Below are 18,585 nucleotides of genomic sequence, written 5' to 3'. Positions count from 1 at the left end.
CAAAATTTGAGAAACAGGAACTTTATAAGTATTACCCTGTTTCTGATGAGCAGCATGCTTTTGTTATTAGCTGGGAATACGGTAAACTACAGTTTTTCCACAAAACTCTCAATCTTTAGAAACTAGCAGAAGGCAAGGTTTGACAGACTGACAAAACATGACATCTTAATGAGGCTTTTTTGTAAATGTTGTCACTGAATAATCCACACCAGAAGCTGGAATTGGGGGCAGGACGGGAGAAGAATGTGATGCGGCAGAGAACTGTGTTCCTCCTTTGGATATCATGACTTGAGTGATCTTGCGACTAGTTTTCTACTCACAAAGCAGATTTTAGTGAATATGTTGAATTGGCACAATACACAAAAGCAATTTTGGCCGCAGCTCTTTCTGTTAGTACCGAAACATTCTTAAATAAAACGTCATGTTTTGATTTAAAACGTCCACAATTAAATTTGCTAACCTTTCTCCACATGCTATCTACGACAAATGTTTCCTATAACAGGATATATTACACATATTACTGTAAGAAAAGATACAGCAAAACTCCCTTAACCTTTAAACCCTTACCTGTTATAACTTAATAGCTGATACTATGATAGCAAATAGGGCCACATGCAGGAGTGTTTCTCTACGCAAACGCATCAGGTATTTCATACAATATGAAATCCCCCTTTTACCTTACGTTTTGCACTCTAGGCAGGTTTGTCTGCAAAGAAGTGTTACTAATTAATTGGGGAAAAAGAAAGTATTAATAAATTGGTGGATTACTTTCACCTGGAAAATAATTGGCAGAGTCCAAGCAAAAAAAGCCCCAAACAACTCCCGAATCTCTAGCCCGGATTTGAGTCAAAGCTTTGCGTTTTTACCGCACAAGCAATCCTCTGCCCTCCTGGAGGACCAGCTCATTTAAAAGCGCTGAACCAAGAGCAGCCCGAGCCGTAACGAAAGGGCTGTGCCTCCCCTTCTGGGAGGATGTGCCGCCTCCTCCCTGCCCGGTACCTGCCGGGTGGGCGGCGGGGGCGGCCCGGGCCGGGAGGGGGCGCGGGGAGGGGGCGCGGGGAGGGGGCGGCAGCGGCTGCCGGCGGGTGGGAGGCGTCTGCAGCTGGGAAACAGCAGCTCCGGTTTCTGATCGGATTTGGGGGTGGGGTGGGAGGTGTGTGTGGGAAAAGCCAAGCGATGGATCTTCCCTTCTTTTGACAACACTCTCCCCTTCAGGACTAGGTCTGCACTGGGAAATAACTGCGAGGGAGAACCACTAATCACACCTCGGTGTGGGAACTAACTCCGGAGCAGCGTGTGCCGCCAGCCCCAGCACATTCCTGCCCCCAACCTGAAGTGATTCCTCCTGCAACGGATCGGTCGCCCCTGCAGTTCACCTTTGCCTGCAGTGAACAAGCGTGCTATTTGGGTTTAATGGAGCTGGGTTTATTGTTCCTCTTTGGACTTACAATTACGTCGACTGCAGGTAACATGAATTTCTTTCTTTCTTTGCCACTTCCACGCATGCACACAAAGAAAGGCTGTTGTGGTTCTTTTTTTTTTTTTCTCTTCTTCCAAAAGGCTGTAAGCCATAGCCCACTCCGATGCGTGGTAAATAACTAGACGCCAAAGACATCATTTGGCCGCACGTAGGTTTTTGTTTTAAACGCTCCCTAGCGATCCGCCCCAAGCCTGCGGGCTCTCCCGGTGCACCCCACCACGCTGCAGTAAATAGAAACATAACGGTGCTTTTAACAGCCCTGAAACTTTTCAGGGGCTGGTGATGGTTGGGATCCTGTTACAGAGGGGGCTGTGAGGCTCTGGGGGAGGGGGCTGCTCCCCGTGCCGGGGCTCTGGGCTGGCGCAGGGGGAGCTGAGCGCTGCTCTTGCCTTCCCGCGGTGCAGGCTCCGCGCTGCCCCCGCCTCGCTCGCTGCCGGCCGGCCCGGAGCCGCGCTCGGCGGCGCTGGGCCACAAGGAGCGGGACGAGAACGAAGCGGCGGCGCTGCCGGCCGGCGGCAGAGCCAAGGTGGACGGCGGAGCCCTGCGGCGCCGAGCCCGGCGCTGCACTTGCTACACCTACAAGGACAAGGAGTGCGTGTACTACTGCCACCTCGACATCATCTGGATCAACACCCCCGAGTGAGTGCGGGCGGCGGGCCGCGAAATGGCGGGCCGGGCTGGGACGGGTGCGACCCCCGCGGGCACAGGGAGGCGAGGGGCCGCCCGGCGCGGGTCTGCGGGGCGGGGGAGCGAGGGGCCCGTGTGTCGGCCTGGCCTCCGCCGTGGGGCGGTAATGAGCGGGGCTTCCCTGCCCGCCCCCAGGGGACCCCCGAGGGGAGCCCGGCCGGGGGCGGCGCGGGCCCCGCTGGAGGCGGAGCCGCCCGGGGAGGGGCGGGAGGAGGCCGCCGGCCCCGTCGAGCCCGGTCCGGCCGCCTCGGCGCCGTGACACCTGCCGGGCGGGAGGCAGGGACGCGCGGGGCCGCCAGCCGAAGGGAACGTCGGGGGACGCGGGAGCCGCGGGCAGCCGCAGGGCCTCGGGGCGGGCGGTGCGCGGCGCACACACGCACAGGCGGGGGCACGGCCGTGCTTGGGTACCTGGCTGTAGCAACGTGTGCGCACTGCGGGTAGCCCGGGTGAAGCCGGTAAAGGGGAAAAAAAGTAGTTATTCTGTGGGACAAATCTGTTTCTAATAAACCAGTCATTGAGAAAGGAAGAGTAGTGTGTGTGTGCAGCTGTACTGGTTTTGATAAAAACTAACGTGGAAAACCACTTTGCCATTGAAATAAGTTTTGAAAACCTCGATATAGCAGATTTTAAGATGTTATGAAATAACGTCTTTTACAAGTACATGTTTTGGGAATGGTGAACACAAGTTTTTGTTTCAACTCGTAACAAAAACGGTTTCTGAAAACAGCGTTTCCCATGAATTGGCCATTCTGAGGTTCCCGCAGGTCGGGGGGTGGAGCACGTTTGCAGAAAAGCAGGGGCTGGTACTAACGGTACTTAATGAAAAATCATCCAGGAAGAGTGACACTTTGCCTACATCCTAAAAGTTAGAGGCCTCCTTTTCCTACACCATTGCATATATCCTGTCTCTCTAAGTAAATAAAACAGTCTTAAGGATTTGTAAGGATTTTCTTACTCCAATAGGCTTCAGTCCTGTAGCAACCACGGGAACCTGTTCCTTAAAAAAGTAATCAGGAGATCAGATGAATCTAAAACCAGATTTCTTTTGATGAACTTCAAGAATTAAAGATCTTGGGACTGTATGTCTCTGAACTCCTACACACACCATCAAGTATTCTACTGACTGCAGTTTGGGGAACATTTGTACTAACTTGGATCTGCTTTTGAATCAATTGCAAAGCTATTAATCAGATTAAAATAACAAAAGGAATATTAAAAAAGGAAGTAGCAGTAAAATAGTTTAAGTCAAATTGGGTTAGGGTGCTTAATTTGTAAATTCCCGTGTGTGTCCTGGCTGGAGGCCGTGTCTGATGACAGATCTCTGGAACTTCTACCAACCTGCAAGTATCATGTATTCACACAAGTCATACAATTATTTGAGTTCCATACCTGCACTAATCCACCCCAGGATTACCTAGAATAATTTTAGACAAATATTTATGATTCAGTATATTTAAGTCAGAGCTCACCAGTGAAAGCAGGGGAAGGACGTGCCTTATCGCCTGCGCACTGAGTTGCTAGAATTCTGCTAATTTTACGTCCCGTCCCCCCCCTCCCTTTTTTTTTTTTTTGGATATCCTGTTTTAAGTCTCCAGGAATTATAATTTTCATACCAGCAGGAAAAGTATTTAGTGTGCGTTAATTCAGTCATATGGAGAACTTTTTCCTACCTGAAGGTTTTGTGCAAACATCACCAAAGAAAGAACAAAGATAGAGAATAGAGATATGTAACATTTTCATGATACCTACAGCAATGAAGTGTGTATAATAATCCAAATATTACAATAAACAACTGGGGCTGTAAGCCTCTGCTTTCTTAACTGAAGTTGGTTGTACATAAAATAAGAGCAAATGTCTCAGATGTGTAAATCTACCCCCACTGTGCAGTGTATAGGTTGGCCTGTAATGATTCAACGTGAGCTGTAGGAAACTCTTGATTCTTACCACACTCCATTTTTATGCCATGCAACTGGACAATTCTATGCAAGCTATAGAAAAAAGATATTCCATTTCAACATTCTTGATGTGTCTAAATGAAAGCAAAAGTTGTGTTTTTTTCTAGATAACATGCTTTATTTCAGTATGCACTGTTATGCTCAAAAGAAAAGTAACTTAATAAAATTCTGTGACCATGTTATAAAGACCAGCTTAAATGATGATCTAAGAGTTCTGTCTGCCAATTACCTGAATTTGGGAATCAGTAGAATGGGATGGACAAAGTGATAGTAAGAAATTGATCTTATACCTTTGCGTTTGCTGCTCTGATCCTCTGAACTTAAACATGTGGTTTCCGCGGTGGCAGGACAGGACATGCACCGACTCATCGTCTGTTGCTTTGCTCTGTGGGATATAATGATAGAGGATACGGTGAGTGTGTCACATTGTGTGGTTACATGGTGATACTGTAAGGATGTGGTGTTTTGTCACCAATAAAGAAGAAATTTGTTTCTGTAACATAGGCAAGTCAGATATTCCTAAGTGGCCATCACAATATAACACTAGGTTGACTCCAGATAGTTCCCCTGTAGAAAACTGTTTTCCTGACCTAGTATGACCACTTGTTGGGGCGAGAAAGGCTTTTCATATACCTTCATTTTTTCAGTCTTTCTGCAAGTGCTGATGAATGGGTTTGTTAGGGATCCAGGACTTGTCAGAGCTACACAGACAGCAGCAGCTGATTCCACACACAATCAGCTCTCTGGCAGTTTTAAGTTGATGATCTTTGCTCACTATTGGCTGAGGTCACCATCAGAAAGTCATCTTAGAATAGGAACAATTTGTACCCTATCATCGCCTCACTCATCATTTTGCTCTTATATAGAGAGGAAGGGATGTCTTGGGATGTTGTTACAAAAGAGAACGCTGAAGACAGCTAATGGGATACTCTTGTTCTAACTGGGTGCTCTGCTGGCTAACTTTTCCTTCATAACATCTTTCTGTTACCTGAATCTCACTGATTGGATTTTGTTGAATGTAAGCCCACATAATGTAATTTAACATGTTTTCATCCTTACGGATATTAAGTGGTATTAAAAAGTATTACGATTACCCCATTTTTTTGAGAATTATCTTCATCACTAAATAAGTAGGGCTGATGTCCTGTATATTACTGGAAATAAAAGTACACAGCTGAAGATCTCTTGTTCAGCAGAACAATGAAGCATGTGCCTAATCAGATCCTACTGCAAATACCTGCTCGCCAAAGGCGTGATGATAAAACAGTGGCTGCGAGCCAGGCAGTTCAAATAAGGAAGCGGATCTGTCAGTTAAACAGTGCACATGGTTAACCAGTGGAACCAAGTGCCAAAAGCAAAGTGGTGAATCTTCTGTGGAGTTGATGTTATTTTTCTGAATGAAGTTTGCCCTGCATTTTGCAGATTTTACTGTCTACATGCTCACTGAAATCTATTTGTATTATGTGTGGGGATGCTACCAAGACTCAATCATGTATACACACTGTTGTCCTAATGTAGCCTGAATGTTGAAAGATATAAAGAAAAATCTTAACTAGCCAGTAACAATTGAAATAACTAAAGCTATGGAGTCTATGGTCATACTCACTGGTAGAAAAAATACCAAGTATAAAGCAGATAATCTTCCTTATCCCCATTGATTCCTTTTAACTTTTTTTTTTTTAGTTACAATTTTTTGTGACAATTTCAATGATATCTCTAATCCTAAAAATCGGAGGATCTTTGGCGTTGAAATCGTCACATCAAATGAAGAGTATTTCAAATAGATTTACTGAACATAGTAACAGGCTTCTGCTGTTACTGTTATGTTTTATCACAGACAAACTGATTTGAGTTTTGGGCCTGTTATTGAAACATGGTTATTCTGATGTATTTAAATTGTGTACTAACTTCACACCAAAACATGCACAGCTTGCATGCCGCCCTCTCAAAGACCCGCAATGGTTTGGCCTGCAGACCAAAATCCCGGGTCACCGCAGGAGCTGGCCCTGCGGACACCGGGGTCAGGATGAGACATTAACAGCTAATGCCTTAACGTTTCCCTGCAGCTGCTCACCTTGGTCTCACTCTAAGAATAAACAGTCTCAAGGGCTGTCAAACCACAGCCACTTTCATCAGGCTCACATTTTAATACCATGTGTTTATTTTCCCCCAGGTTTTTGTTTTGTTTGTTTTTAAACCAGCAGTGGATTTTGAAGTATACACACTGTGGAGAGTGGTGGAAACAGGCATCAGAGTGTGTGTTCTGCACGCACTAGTACAGTGGCTTCAGAAGCTAGCAAGAAGTACTCTGAATTTTAGTTTGCAAAAGCTACCATTTCACAATTGATTTGATTCCTTTCATCCATATTTTCCAGCTGCTCTGCCTTTTGAGATTTACCTCAGTGTATTTGCATTAGAATCAGTCCACTTACTAATAAGAAGAAAAAGAAATAATGGGAGTTTGGGCCTCACAGATGGAAGGTGCTGCATGGGATTTTATTTAGTTATTCAAACCAACAGTCATATATCTTTGCCACAAAACTGCGAGTAGCTGAGGATTGGGATGAGGTACTGAAAGATCCGAACAGTGTTGCTTTGCAAGAGAAATTTCTGTGAAACAAGGACTCAGTTTATTAGGTCAGGAGAGCTCTACCCAGCCTCTCGGGGTATTTGGGATGTTAGTGGAAAAATATACCCCCCCCGCTTGCCTCCAGAAACATACCCCAGCTTTCCACTCAACAACTCCGGTATTTTTCTGGTGATACTTGAAATGGAAAACACGTAGCATCCTTTTGACAGCTACAGGAGGAAGATGACTAGTGATAAAAACCCTTCTGATTCTCTCAGTACTTAACTTGGGTACCATGAAATCCCAGTTGGAGGGAAATCAAACAACTCGTAGTCAGAGAGACTGGATGATGAAGCAGATGCGCGCAATCCTTAGTTTATTACCTAAATTAGCTATAAGTAATTAACTATAACTAATTTGAGGTCCTCGCAAATTAGCAAGTATTACTTAGAGAATAAAACTGGAAAAAAAGAGTGAAGGTTAAACCCAATCTAGAAAGATAGTGGAGGTACATCTTTTGGGATGCCAGTAGCCTATTAGGTGTCTAGGAACACTACTTCTAAATTAAGGATGTGGAAAATAAAGGTGGGGTTATAAAGGATAAAAGTTTGTTTCTTCTGAAAATAATTTTAACTGCAAAAAGCTACTCAGAAAAAGTACAGCTTCTGTGAAGGGCACTAATTCGAAGAAGGTGTTTTACTTCTTAAATGATGATGATAAGGAAGGGATAATATGGGAGGTACACCCATTGGGAACTACTCTGTTAAATATGTGCCTGTTACAGAAAGAGTTGGAGCCAGCTTTCAGAGCAGCCAGTGATCTCTTCATGTACAGAGCTGCACAATATTACTGCAGTAGCTTTAGATGAAACTATACACAGAAATATCTGTTATTTCCCCTATGCATCTTTCATTCTGGAGACATTTTGTTTCACTTGGAGGATGTTAAACTTTGCTTCCTTTCCACGTGCTTTGTTCTCAGTGGTCCTTACAGGGATCTTGTACATTTTAAGATTGTCTGGAAACACGAGAGTGTTGGAAGCCGTCCTGGCCTGGATACATGCCAGAAAATATATTGCTGAAAACTGAAATTACAGCATCTAAGATGATTGCAGCAACCCCCTCATCTCTTCATTTTGGCTAAAACTCTCAAGTGCCCTGGAGGTATCTACTGTGTTTAAGTGGCTGGGAAAGTAGAAAATAATAGCAGCTCATAGGTCAATTATAACATAGCATGAGAAACTCAGCCACATGTTAAAAAATTAATATAAACAAATTGGATTTGTCTGCCTGAATTCTGAACAGTCACTGTAGTATAAAGGAGGGACAGCAGGACTTAGTTAAATCATACTTCCCAATCAGACTTGAAGATCGTAGTCATTCAATGGGCAGTTTTTTTCTGTGGGAAATGTTCACCGATATCACTGGTTCAGAATGTCTGTTTTGGTCTTAGTACTACTTCTTTTTCTCAACAAACAAATGCCTGTCTCTGTTAATTTAATGCAAAAAACTTTGCTTCAAGAGCTAACTGACTTTTAGGAGGAGAGCTTTTATGCTTGTGTTTTGTGGACACAAAGTACAGAAATAATCTAGGTTATTTCAGCATCTCAGTATCCAATCTGCAGTCCTATACTTTTTCTTTTCTTTTAAAATTCTCGGAGAAACATTGGCTGACCCAAGGATTGCCATGTGTTCCTTCCATTGCCGAAATCAAAAGTATGTTTCAAGTGACAAGAGCACAGTGTGCTTTGATTAGCATTGTTCTGCTCTATATTATACATGGAATTATCTTCAGGTAACAGATCTGCTGCGCTGGTTAATCATAATTTCATCATATGGAATAATTCTAGGTACAGGAGAGTTGCGTTAGCATCTTCATTTTTTTTTTTTTGCATACAGAATAAAGAACAAATATGTTACACTGAAGAAGAAACCATTTCCTTAAAGTCAGACCTGTAATTTAGAAAGTGCTTTAAAAAGCTGAACAGGGAGACTTTTATGCATCCACTTGCTGGCTGAAGTAATCATACTGGTAACAGCTCTACCAAAAGAGTCACTTCCACATAAATCCCAGGTTTGTGTGTTGCCATACAGATACCAGTTCAAAGTAGTACCTTGGAAGGGTTGATCCAGAATTGCATAGGTTTGCTTGTTCTCCACTTTGGTGTAAAAGACCCACAGTACACATTAGCTCTTAAATACGTGGAAACCCATTTCACTGCTTCAGGAGACTTTTGTTCTCGTAAAGCAGGGGTGTCAAACTAATTTTAACCAGGGGCTACATCAGCCTCATGGCTGCAAGGTTGGTAACTACTCCTACATTGATACAGTCCTAAAATTACATTCACCCCTTTGAAGGCAACCACGAGGCTGATGTGGCCCTCAGTGAAAATTAGTTTGACACCCCTGTCCTAAAGGAAGAAACGATGCACACTGAGTTAAAGGTCAGAAACGTGAAATTTCTTGTGAAACGTGGCTGTTAAAATTTTTTTTAAAAATTGGTGGATTTTGCATAATTTCCAAAAAAAGTTGGACTTGGCTCTTAGCCAGTACTTCGGCCAGGGACCTGGCTACATCTGCAAGGAACACAGTGTGAGGGAACTGGTTGTTCAGGATCCCCAGAAGCCCAGCACATGGCCAGCCAGCAAACCCACCCCTGCCTAGTTCAGCTGTTTCTCATCCTCACTGTGGGGACACAAACTGCCCCGTGTACACCACAGTCAGCAAGCAACTCAAGAGGACACGTGCCTCATCCGAAATGGAAAGCAAAGAGATTCCCTAGCAACACAAATGCTTGGTGACAATTATGCGTTGACTGTAATTCCCATTCAGCATGTAGAAATAGTAACTCTACTTGCCTCATTTTCAACCTGAGCATTGCAGCACCGTAAGAAATAATGATAGTAATAAATAATAAAAAGCACCATTTGTTAATCACATGTAACAATCTAAGATTAAGCATGCTGCTAGGCAAACACATCCAGTACTCGTTCAACTGAATCTTCAGCATCTCCTCTCACTTCTGAAATGGTGAGAAAGAGGCGTGAACTAACTTGAAATACTAACTTTTTTAGCTGCTGAAACGATAACCATACACACATGACCATTTGCTTAAATGTTGCAATTTATGACTTGCATCAGAGCAACTGACAAGCAAGAAAACATCTGCTGTGTTTTTTAGTTCTTTCTGAACACTGTTGGAAAGACTCTGGGTTCCTATTGAAGTTTATCTGTTTTAAGTTTGAATTTTTGGCTTAGAAATCAAAACTAGACATACTGGGAGAATTATTATATTTCCATCTCTGATTGGCAAATGTGGATGATAGCTTACATAAAAATTGTTGCTTGGGCGTTCTAGTCAAAATTCTTACATTTGAAAATATCATTGCATTGGCACGTGTTCCTGGAACACTGAGAATGAAGTTGTCTTGAATAAATTTTTCAAGCTATGAAGTGTGCTCTTATAAGTATTATAAGTTTCATAAAACATATGGCATTTCGTTTGAAAGATCAGAAGCAGTATCTAAGATATCAGTCTCTCCTTTGCTTTGGGCTGTGATTCATGGTTCTCATCTCTTGTAATTACACTCTATTCTCTACCCCTGCCTGTTTGCTGAAACTTATGGCTCTTAGGAAAGACAGGAGACTGGTAATGCGCCCATTCCTTAATCACTGTAGTTCACATACTGATATATTCACATAAAATTGAAGTTGATGACAATTCTAGTTGGTCCGTCAATTTGCAAACTGCAGCAACTAGGGAATGAAACACGCACCCTTCTTTCTCTCTGGCAGTTCAGGCAGAACCTCTGACACTGGGCAAATCACAGCTCAGTCCCACAGAGACTGATTTACAGAATTAGAGTAAGGAGGGTTGTATTGTATTTTGGAAGAGTGAACTTTTAAACAAGGAACCACTTTAAATAATGAGAATAACATACTACTGTATTTTATGTTATGTTAGCACAATGTGGGATGACATCTGCAAAAGCTGTGTAAAGCTTCTTTATCCCCTGGCAAGCTATTTGCCATGAAATAGCAGTTTCTTGTTTGAGCAAACACAATACATTTTTTCATTTCAGCCTAAATCTGAGTGGGAAGTTGAACAACATAATTTTACCAGACAGTTTTCATAGAGGGTTCACCACTCTTTAAAATACAGGAAATTCATCCTGTTCCTGTCTCTAAATACCAGCCATAACTTCTTAAAAAACAAGAAAGTATCAAGAAGTGTGACCATACAGCAATTACTTATGTTAGAAGTTACCTACATTAGCTATTTATCATTCATTATTCTAAAGTAAATGGCAATATAGAATTATTAATACTATTCAATTATAAAATGGGACTCACCCCTAATCCTGAAAACAACAGAAAGCTTTTAAAATGACTGTTTGAGAAGGAAAGCCAAAATCGAGTCTTGAGGTCTTTTAAGGCTAATATTCATATTCTAGGTCTCTTCCAGTGTCTAGGCATAGCCATAGAATGAAGTAGTGAAAATATGTAACAGTTTCTGCATATAGGCAAGACAGTGTCTATTGGAGAAAGATCATCTCATGGTGTCTGACACACAGAAATACTAGTGATTTTCTATCCTTCAGCATGATTTTATGATAAATTTATATAGGATAGGTGTGCTCTGGTTCAGGCTGTGAAAGGCTGAGATGAACTGTTACAAGCCCGTATGTACTATAAGTGCAGAGGTTTGAATAAATTACTTTCATCAACTGTACTGGCGTTACATCAAAATTACTGCAGAGATTAGGAAAACAATGTTTCTGAACCTTTCAGCACACCACGAGCGTGGGAAAAATGGCAGCTTGACAATTAATAGCCTAATTATGTCTTCATGAAAGCAAATGAAAGAAGTATAACTATGTGAAGTTAGTTGTTCCCGCCTTGTTATTCAGGCTTTGCTCTCTAATCTTTTTGTAAAGCTTCTAGATCTGTTCTTACTTCCTGTCCTCTGCTTTTTTTTTTCCCCTCCACTCTTTCTTGCTTTTGAACATCAGAGTCTCTTCAGGTTTTTAGTGTTCGTGGATTTGTGGGTTGCTTCGCCCATCCCTCAGGTACACAGGAACTTTTATGGGTCTCTAGAAGTTCCATGTGGTGTACGCCTGCGATTGACCGAGGTTCTTTAACAACTTGTAGGAGAGTAATTCATGACATCAGTCTAAACTATCCAATGCTTTTTTGGGATGTTAGCAGGCAGTGTTGAAGCATGTCCTTTGCTGATAACATTGACCATAACCCATTAAAGAACAAAGCATGCCAGACTGCAGGGAAATAAAGAGATCTACCTCTTAGTATTTCTTGGTGCGCTGTGGTACAGAATATCATCTCTTGTAGAAGAGTACTAGGAGATACATATGAGGAAGATTATCTAGCTATTTCTCACATTTATAACTGCATGGGTCATGTTCCAAACAAGACACAGTAAATAAATCGTGCTGACAGTCTTCTCCATTTCCCAATGATAAAATTACTGGCAAATCAGGCTCTAAATCATGAAGATGACAACGCTGACATGATGTTACTTATCTGTTGGAAATCAGCACAGCTCCTTTGATACTTCACACCAGCTATGGAACTGAACAAAACAAATCTTGTACATTTGTGGGGTGTAACCAACACAACAAAGGAATAAGCAATAACCTGGGCATGTATTTGTACCAGCTGTTAAATAATAAATTTTTTTTTTAGAAAGCCAGTATAGCTGCCAATTAATTCTGCTAGTTAAGCTGATTGTCTGCTACTTTATAACTTTGTGAAAGCATGAGATGATTGAACAGAAGTTGTGATCTGTTATAGGGAGAACTCCTTACGTAAGCCTAAGGTTTGATTTTTGTGCTGCTATTTATTGCTTTGCATCAATAGGTCTATTTTCTAAAACAGAAAAAATATGGCATATCATTTCAATTGGCTCCTAAAATATACAATCTTTGCGATTCTCACAACAGGAGGACTGTGCCATATGGGCTGTCTAACTACAGAAGCAGTTTTAGAGGCAAAAGGTCTACAGGCCAGATTCAAAGTACTCTCCAGTCTTTGTTTCGGTGCTCTTGTTTGGATGCTCGTGACAAACAGTGTATGCAGTTTTGCAGAAGAATGCAAGACAGAAAAAGGTATCTTTTCTTAATATTGCACACTGTCTACATGATTTAACTATTTCATGGAGATAATTTAATGAAGTTGCATGTATCAAATGAAACAGATTGTAAATAAAATTCCCATTTCCAGTTGTGGTGGGTTAACCCTGGCCAGCAGCCAAGTGGTTACGCTGCCACTTGTTTGCTTCCCCCTAAAGCAGGATGGAGAAGCGAATGGGAAGAACAGAAGCGAGAAAACTCACGTCACAATCAAGAGGGTTTAATAGGTAAAGGAAAGAGGCCAGACCCAATACTGCTTTGAATTTTTTTTTTTCTGTTTCTTTTTATGATGTGGTATTTTTGAAAGAGCAGATCTTCTGTCCAGTTAGGGGCATGCTGAATTCTATGTTATTTTAGAACGGTTTATCTAGTCTAATGAAGAGTATGACATTGTCGTTTTATGAATGGTTCTGTAAGAATAGCTGGTAAGAACACAGTGACAAACTTCAAAAATCTCCCTTCCCCAGAAGTCATGGATCAGTGAAAAAGACAGAGGATAAAGACCAATGCAGGGAAGAGGAACACACTTCCATTCAGTAGCACAGAGACTTCAGAGGATTCTGGACAGTCAGGTATGCTACACATGTTTGATGTTGAAAAGAAATACTAATTTTCCATAAATTTTCTTTGCATTTGGAGAACTCTAAATTCTTTCAAATGAATATTATCACTTCTTACTAAACAAGGGCAGAATTTGGCCCGTAAGTTGTGGGTTTTGTTTGTTGTTTGTTGTGTGTGGTGGTTTTGTTTATTTTTTAAATATTTATTTTTTAAGATAACCTTTAGTATACACAAAACTACTACAACCTTCCTTAGGTTCTTTGGCTATAAGCCAATACATATTTTGGCAACAGTCCCCCCTTTTTTCTTTCTATTTTTAGGGCAAGGTTGGTTCCTGTTTATCACCTTTTTGCTCATTTAGCAGCAATTTAAGCTACACGTCCCAGTGCAGTGCTTCGGTAAAACTTAAATTGTCAAGGCAAAGAAACAGAACAAACTTCGTGGAAAATGTACATGGAGGGAAAAATACATCTACTTTAGATGTCAGATATAAAGAGGTTACTGTGACCTAGTAGCCAGTTTCAAAAAGTTCCAGTTCCAAATCTACTCTTAATGCTATTGCTACATACGAAATGCAAAATTATGCCAGGGTAAGCAAATACTTATAGTTCTGGGTAAAATGAAGCGGCCATTAGAACTAGAAAAGTTAGGGGGAAAAAAAAAAGTCACCATTACCCAAAGTTTTTCGCTAGGATGGGAAGCACTTGGCTCAGAAGTCCCCAAGCTGAATTTATTGCTGTGATTATTTGATCAGAGCTAATCAGATAACTAGGTAGTTTTTACTGTGTACACATAATCAAGGAGATGAACCACTGTTCTATCAGGTAATAGGGAGTTAGTTCTGAATAATTAAGCAGTTTGGTTTGTTTGTTTTGTTTTTAAAGCTTTAATGTTTATTTGCTGAAGCTCAGAAGCAAGAACTTAAACTACGAGTCTCCCTTGGGATGGACAAACTTGATGCTTCAGTCTGCTGCCAGTGGAGGATTCAGCAGTATGCAACACTCATTTCAAAAATGCCACTTTGAGGGCATGTGAACCTGTATGAAGAAGCTTTCTCCCATGCTCCCCTCACGAGAGTCTCAGTAAAGGATAATCTTTTTCATGTAACCTGGCAGGGAACGTATCGCTGTTGAAGAAAAATTCAAAGGCAGATCCAAACTTGAGCAACACAAAGTTTCAAGAAATATTTTTCTATGTGATTTTAAAGAGTAAAATAGAAACTTACTGTTCCACTTAACTGCTTGCTGTATGTCTGAAGAACATCCATCCACAGCACTCTGCAGACACCTGTAATTGGAGAATGTGATGAGTTAGAGATTGCCTACACATGAGTTCTCATTAAGAATAAACAGATACAAAATATTTCTCTTGTTAATGTATGCAAGCCTGAATTGTCATATTGTAACTTCATGGCAGATGTTTAAATGACAGTATCTATGCAGAATAAATATGAATGGTTAATATAAATATTATTATAAACTATAGCAAGTTAAGAGTATACATTGAGTATTCAATAGATTACCTAATTGAAGCACAAATTATCCCTACACTTCAAAGTTCCATTCAAAACCATTTACAGTGATTATTTAAGGATGCACTGTAGCTGATGAACAGAATGCCTATTATTCATCCCAAAGAATTTCCTAAAGATGAAAGGGTAGGACTGTGAACTTCAAATGAAACTTCATACTATTAGAATAACTTACTGTACTGAACCATTTGCTGTTCTAAGCCCTGACATACATTATCACCCACAGTACATATGTTTGTCTTTGCTAGTACTGGAAATCACATTTTTATCTCTTCATTGAAACATCATCACTGAATAACTTGGAAACTTGGCACTAAGCATTATAGCCAACCCTGGACATTCTTCAGAAATCATGGACTTTTTTTTTTTTTTAATAAGAAGGTGCAAGAGTAAGCTAAGAAAAAAAGAGTAACTTTTGTAAATCCTGTTCTATATTATTTAAAAAGAGAGGAAATCCCTTATTTGTGACATTACAGTTATTTTTTTTGTTCGACTGACCTTCACGCAGACTTTCCCCAGGGTACATAGGTTAAACTGCAATCCCACAACATTAAGTTATATTTTATCAGAAGAAAGATAGAGACCAAAGGAAAAATGAAGAGAAATTAACAGTAAAAATGGTTATATAGACTTAGAACAGTGGTAATAGACTTTGTTTAAAACAAGAAAGGAAGGTCTTTGCCGAAATATATATGATGTATTTTATATACATGTGGATATATTTCATAAATAAATTATTATAGTTATAAAATTAAATATATCTTTCAGTTATTGCATTTGTATCAGTTTCTTATTTGCTGTACAAACAATTTTGTACATTTATAGAAAATAGATTATTTATTGTATAAAACCACTTCATTTACTATTTTCCCATCATTTTTAAAAGACACTGTCTAGTTTTGGGTTTTTTAAAAAATAACTGAGCTTTGTTATCAAGAATGCTTAATGTTCATTTATAACCAGCAAGTGGAATCTTTTCTTTCCCCCTGAATGCGTATGCCCAGGTCATACAAAAACTTGCCTTCTTCAAGAGATTGACAGTTCTAACAGCTTGAGAATTGAGTATGAAAACATAATAAAAATTACTTGGTAATAATTATGCATAAAAAGTTACATTTCAATTTTGTGTCCCTTTTGCTATAAATGTCACCCTCATCTGGCCTAATCTGTGTCCTGGGACAAACAAAGAGAGACAAAGGGCATTTATATATATATTTTTTTTTTTTCTGGAATTACAGACACATCCCAGTGCTAACAAGGTGTCAATGCCTCCTCAGCTTTAGATGAACTGCTCAGTCTGTGCTTGGAGTTCTACTGTCTGCCCCCACGTTAATTCGATCGAAATGTTGCATTTGAAGATGGATTCATACTTTTCTCAGTCCCACATGCTTTCACTCTATTTTAAACATTCACAGGAAAACAAAACAAAACAAATTGGGTTCTTTCGTTGGCATACAGGTAGATTTAGCCCTTGAGTAGCGGGCGACAGGTGTTTTGTTGTGCTTTTTCTCAAGGAAGAAAAAGCAGACTTTTTTCTATGTGAATTCCACTTTCAAGTAGTGTGGTTTTAGAACTCTGCACACTAGCTGAAAATGTTACAGCAGTGTGCTGCTAGCAATTAATTTTAAAATCAGTCCATCATGAATACAGCAAGAGAAAGAAATAACTGTTATATGAAACCCAGAAGAGGGAAAATCAAAAGTTTGCCGTAGATATCTCACAATAAATTATAAACCACAGCATATACCTGAAAATTATACGTACTGGGTTCTGGAGTTGAAGCCTGGGAACAATTAACAGCCATGAGGTTGTTATTACCTAATTTCATATGTTTATAGAAAATGTCACAATGAATATTCCTTATCTCTTAGGGACACAGTTTAACTATTTTTCGTTTGTAACTACAAGATGTTCATCTCATATGAAATCCAAGTCTTTAAAAATTACCACAAAATTAATTTCATATACAACTAATGAATGTTTCTAAGGAACAACTCTTAAAACGTGATGAATCATAAAATGGTGATTTGCAGAAGTTCTTTCAACATGTAACCGTAGCATAGTTAGGTGGACTGCAGAAATACTCTGGGTCTGGGCCACTTGTGTTTACTTAGGTAACAACAAATTAGTTCTGGTTCTTACTCTATCCCATATCATACCATTTAGCTATAACTCTGCCCTAATTCTGTCAGAGTTGCATAACTCCTGCTCTAGTTCCCATTAACAGAAGTTCACTTTTCACTCGTTAATAGCAATAAGAACAATAAATGATCAAAAAAGTCTAGAAAACAATGTAGAGGGCCACGTCTGCCTGCAGTGTGGTGGCTGTTCCCTCAGCAGAGCTCACGTTTCATTTCCTCTACGTTAGAATCAATGGCTCTGTGCTTGGCTTTTGGGGATACCATTCTTCTGCTTCTAATCCTTGCCTTGTATTATGAAATGCTTGTCAAACCTGGGAGTTAAGTTCTCCTGTACATCTTTCTCCTGTTATCTCAATATAGGGATGAGAAAATAAGGCATGTGCGAGGAAAAGAAAGTGGTTTTTAGTTGACTTCACCAGGAGAGTTGTTTCATTTTTATAAAGAAATCTACATGAATAGACCCTTGTTTTATTAATTTAATAATCATCACCCTTACTAAGGTTTTTTTTTGTTTTGTAACACACTGAAGTCTACCAGATACATGAGTGGGAGAATGTGATATATTTTTAGGGCTATTTTGTCATATAGGCAGAAGTAATTTTCTCTTGGCTAAACTGTGATGACTTAAGTCATTCCTCATCTGCTTTAAAACTGTGCTAAATGGTATTTACTATGTTCTCCAACTATTTATTAAATACAGCTGAATGGAATTGTTTTTTCTGCATGACAGGACGTGAAACTGCTGGCATGATGTGCCAGCAGAGATTGAATGAAATGCTTTTGATGGTTTTAAAATCCCCAAGTTTGACATGTAAGCCTCACAAAACACAGCTGAACAAAAAGAGCTTGTAAGGATCTCTCTTGCTACAAGAAAGGAATGCAAATGTTACATGCACCACAATACACGTTTTATAATCACCAAAAGAAATGGTGGCCGCAGTTCTGGAATGTGTTTCTACCAGATCCACCCTGAATACTTTTCGATGCCCAGCACTCCAGCCTGGGAGATGTTCCCATTAGCAGCATCTTTCACACACACTCAGGATGGTGCTCTTAGGAACTGCTTTTCAGAACAGCCAGGCAAAAATAACTCTGATGTGAGAGATTGCTGAGGACAATCACAACAATTTCGCTCAAGGTGATTTAAGAAGACAAAATCGTGTGTCTTGATAAAAGTAAAATGCAGGCTAACGTAAGTAAGACTGAATAATGGAGCTAAAAGTTGTTAGAAAAGGAACAAATTCTAGCCGTATTGTAGGAAACAATTATTTTGCAAATATAATAGGCCCAGGCAGGATCTCTCAGCAAAGCATATTTTAATAACGATTTTGCAAGACCAGGTGTTCTACCTGAAGGTAGGCACACCTAATAGGGCAAAAAGCCCCTGCTTATATCCCCCCAAAATCCCAGCCGCAATTTCCCTCTCCTGTTCCCCATTGGTTGGTACTTCAGGGTTTACAGACTACCCTGACACGTACAATACCCTTCCCCTATCAATATGGATTCCTGGTAC

At 40.4% G+C, this 18,585-nt stretch overlaps 1 protein-coding gene across 2 annotated transcripts; it reads left to right on the top strand.

Annotated features, from left to right (window-relative positions):
- Positions 1-1,184: 1,184 nt before the first annotated feature.
- Positions 1,185-14,373, top strand: EDN3 (endothelin 3). Of its 2 annotated transcripts, none has more exons than XM_065645742.1 (5): positions 1,185-1,465; positions 1,885-2,119; positions 12,651-12,815; positions 13,310-13,411; positions 14,285-14,373. In XM_065645742.1, the coding sequence occupies exons 1-4, from the start codon at positions 1,414-1,416 to the stop codon at positions 13,377-13,379; spliced, it is 522 nt and encodes a 173-aa protein (XP_065501814.1). In that variant the 5' UTR covers positions 1,185-1,413; the 3' UTR covers positions 13,380-13,411; positions 14,285-14,373. The 2 variants fall into 2 exon arrangements, with proteins under 2 accessions (XP_065501814.1, XP_065501813.1); XM_065645741.1 differs by having other exon boundaries at positions 13,307-13,411.
- The last annotated feature ends 4,212 nt before the right edge of the window (positions 14,374-18,585 follow it).

This window comes from Caloenas nicobarica, chromosome 15 (genome assembly GCF_036013445.1).
Source record: "Caloenas nicobarica isolate bCalNic1 chromosome 15, bCalNic1.hap1, whole genome shotgun sequence".
Taxonomy (NCBI): domain Eukaryota; kingdom Metazoa; phylum Chordata; class Aves; order Columbiformes; family Columbidae; genus Caloenas; species Caloenas nicobarica.
Note: the sequence above shows the minus strand (reverse complement) of the source record. Positions and strands in the feature narration are given on the sequence as shown.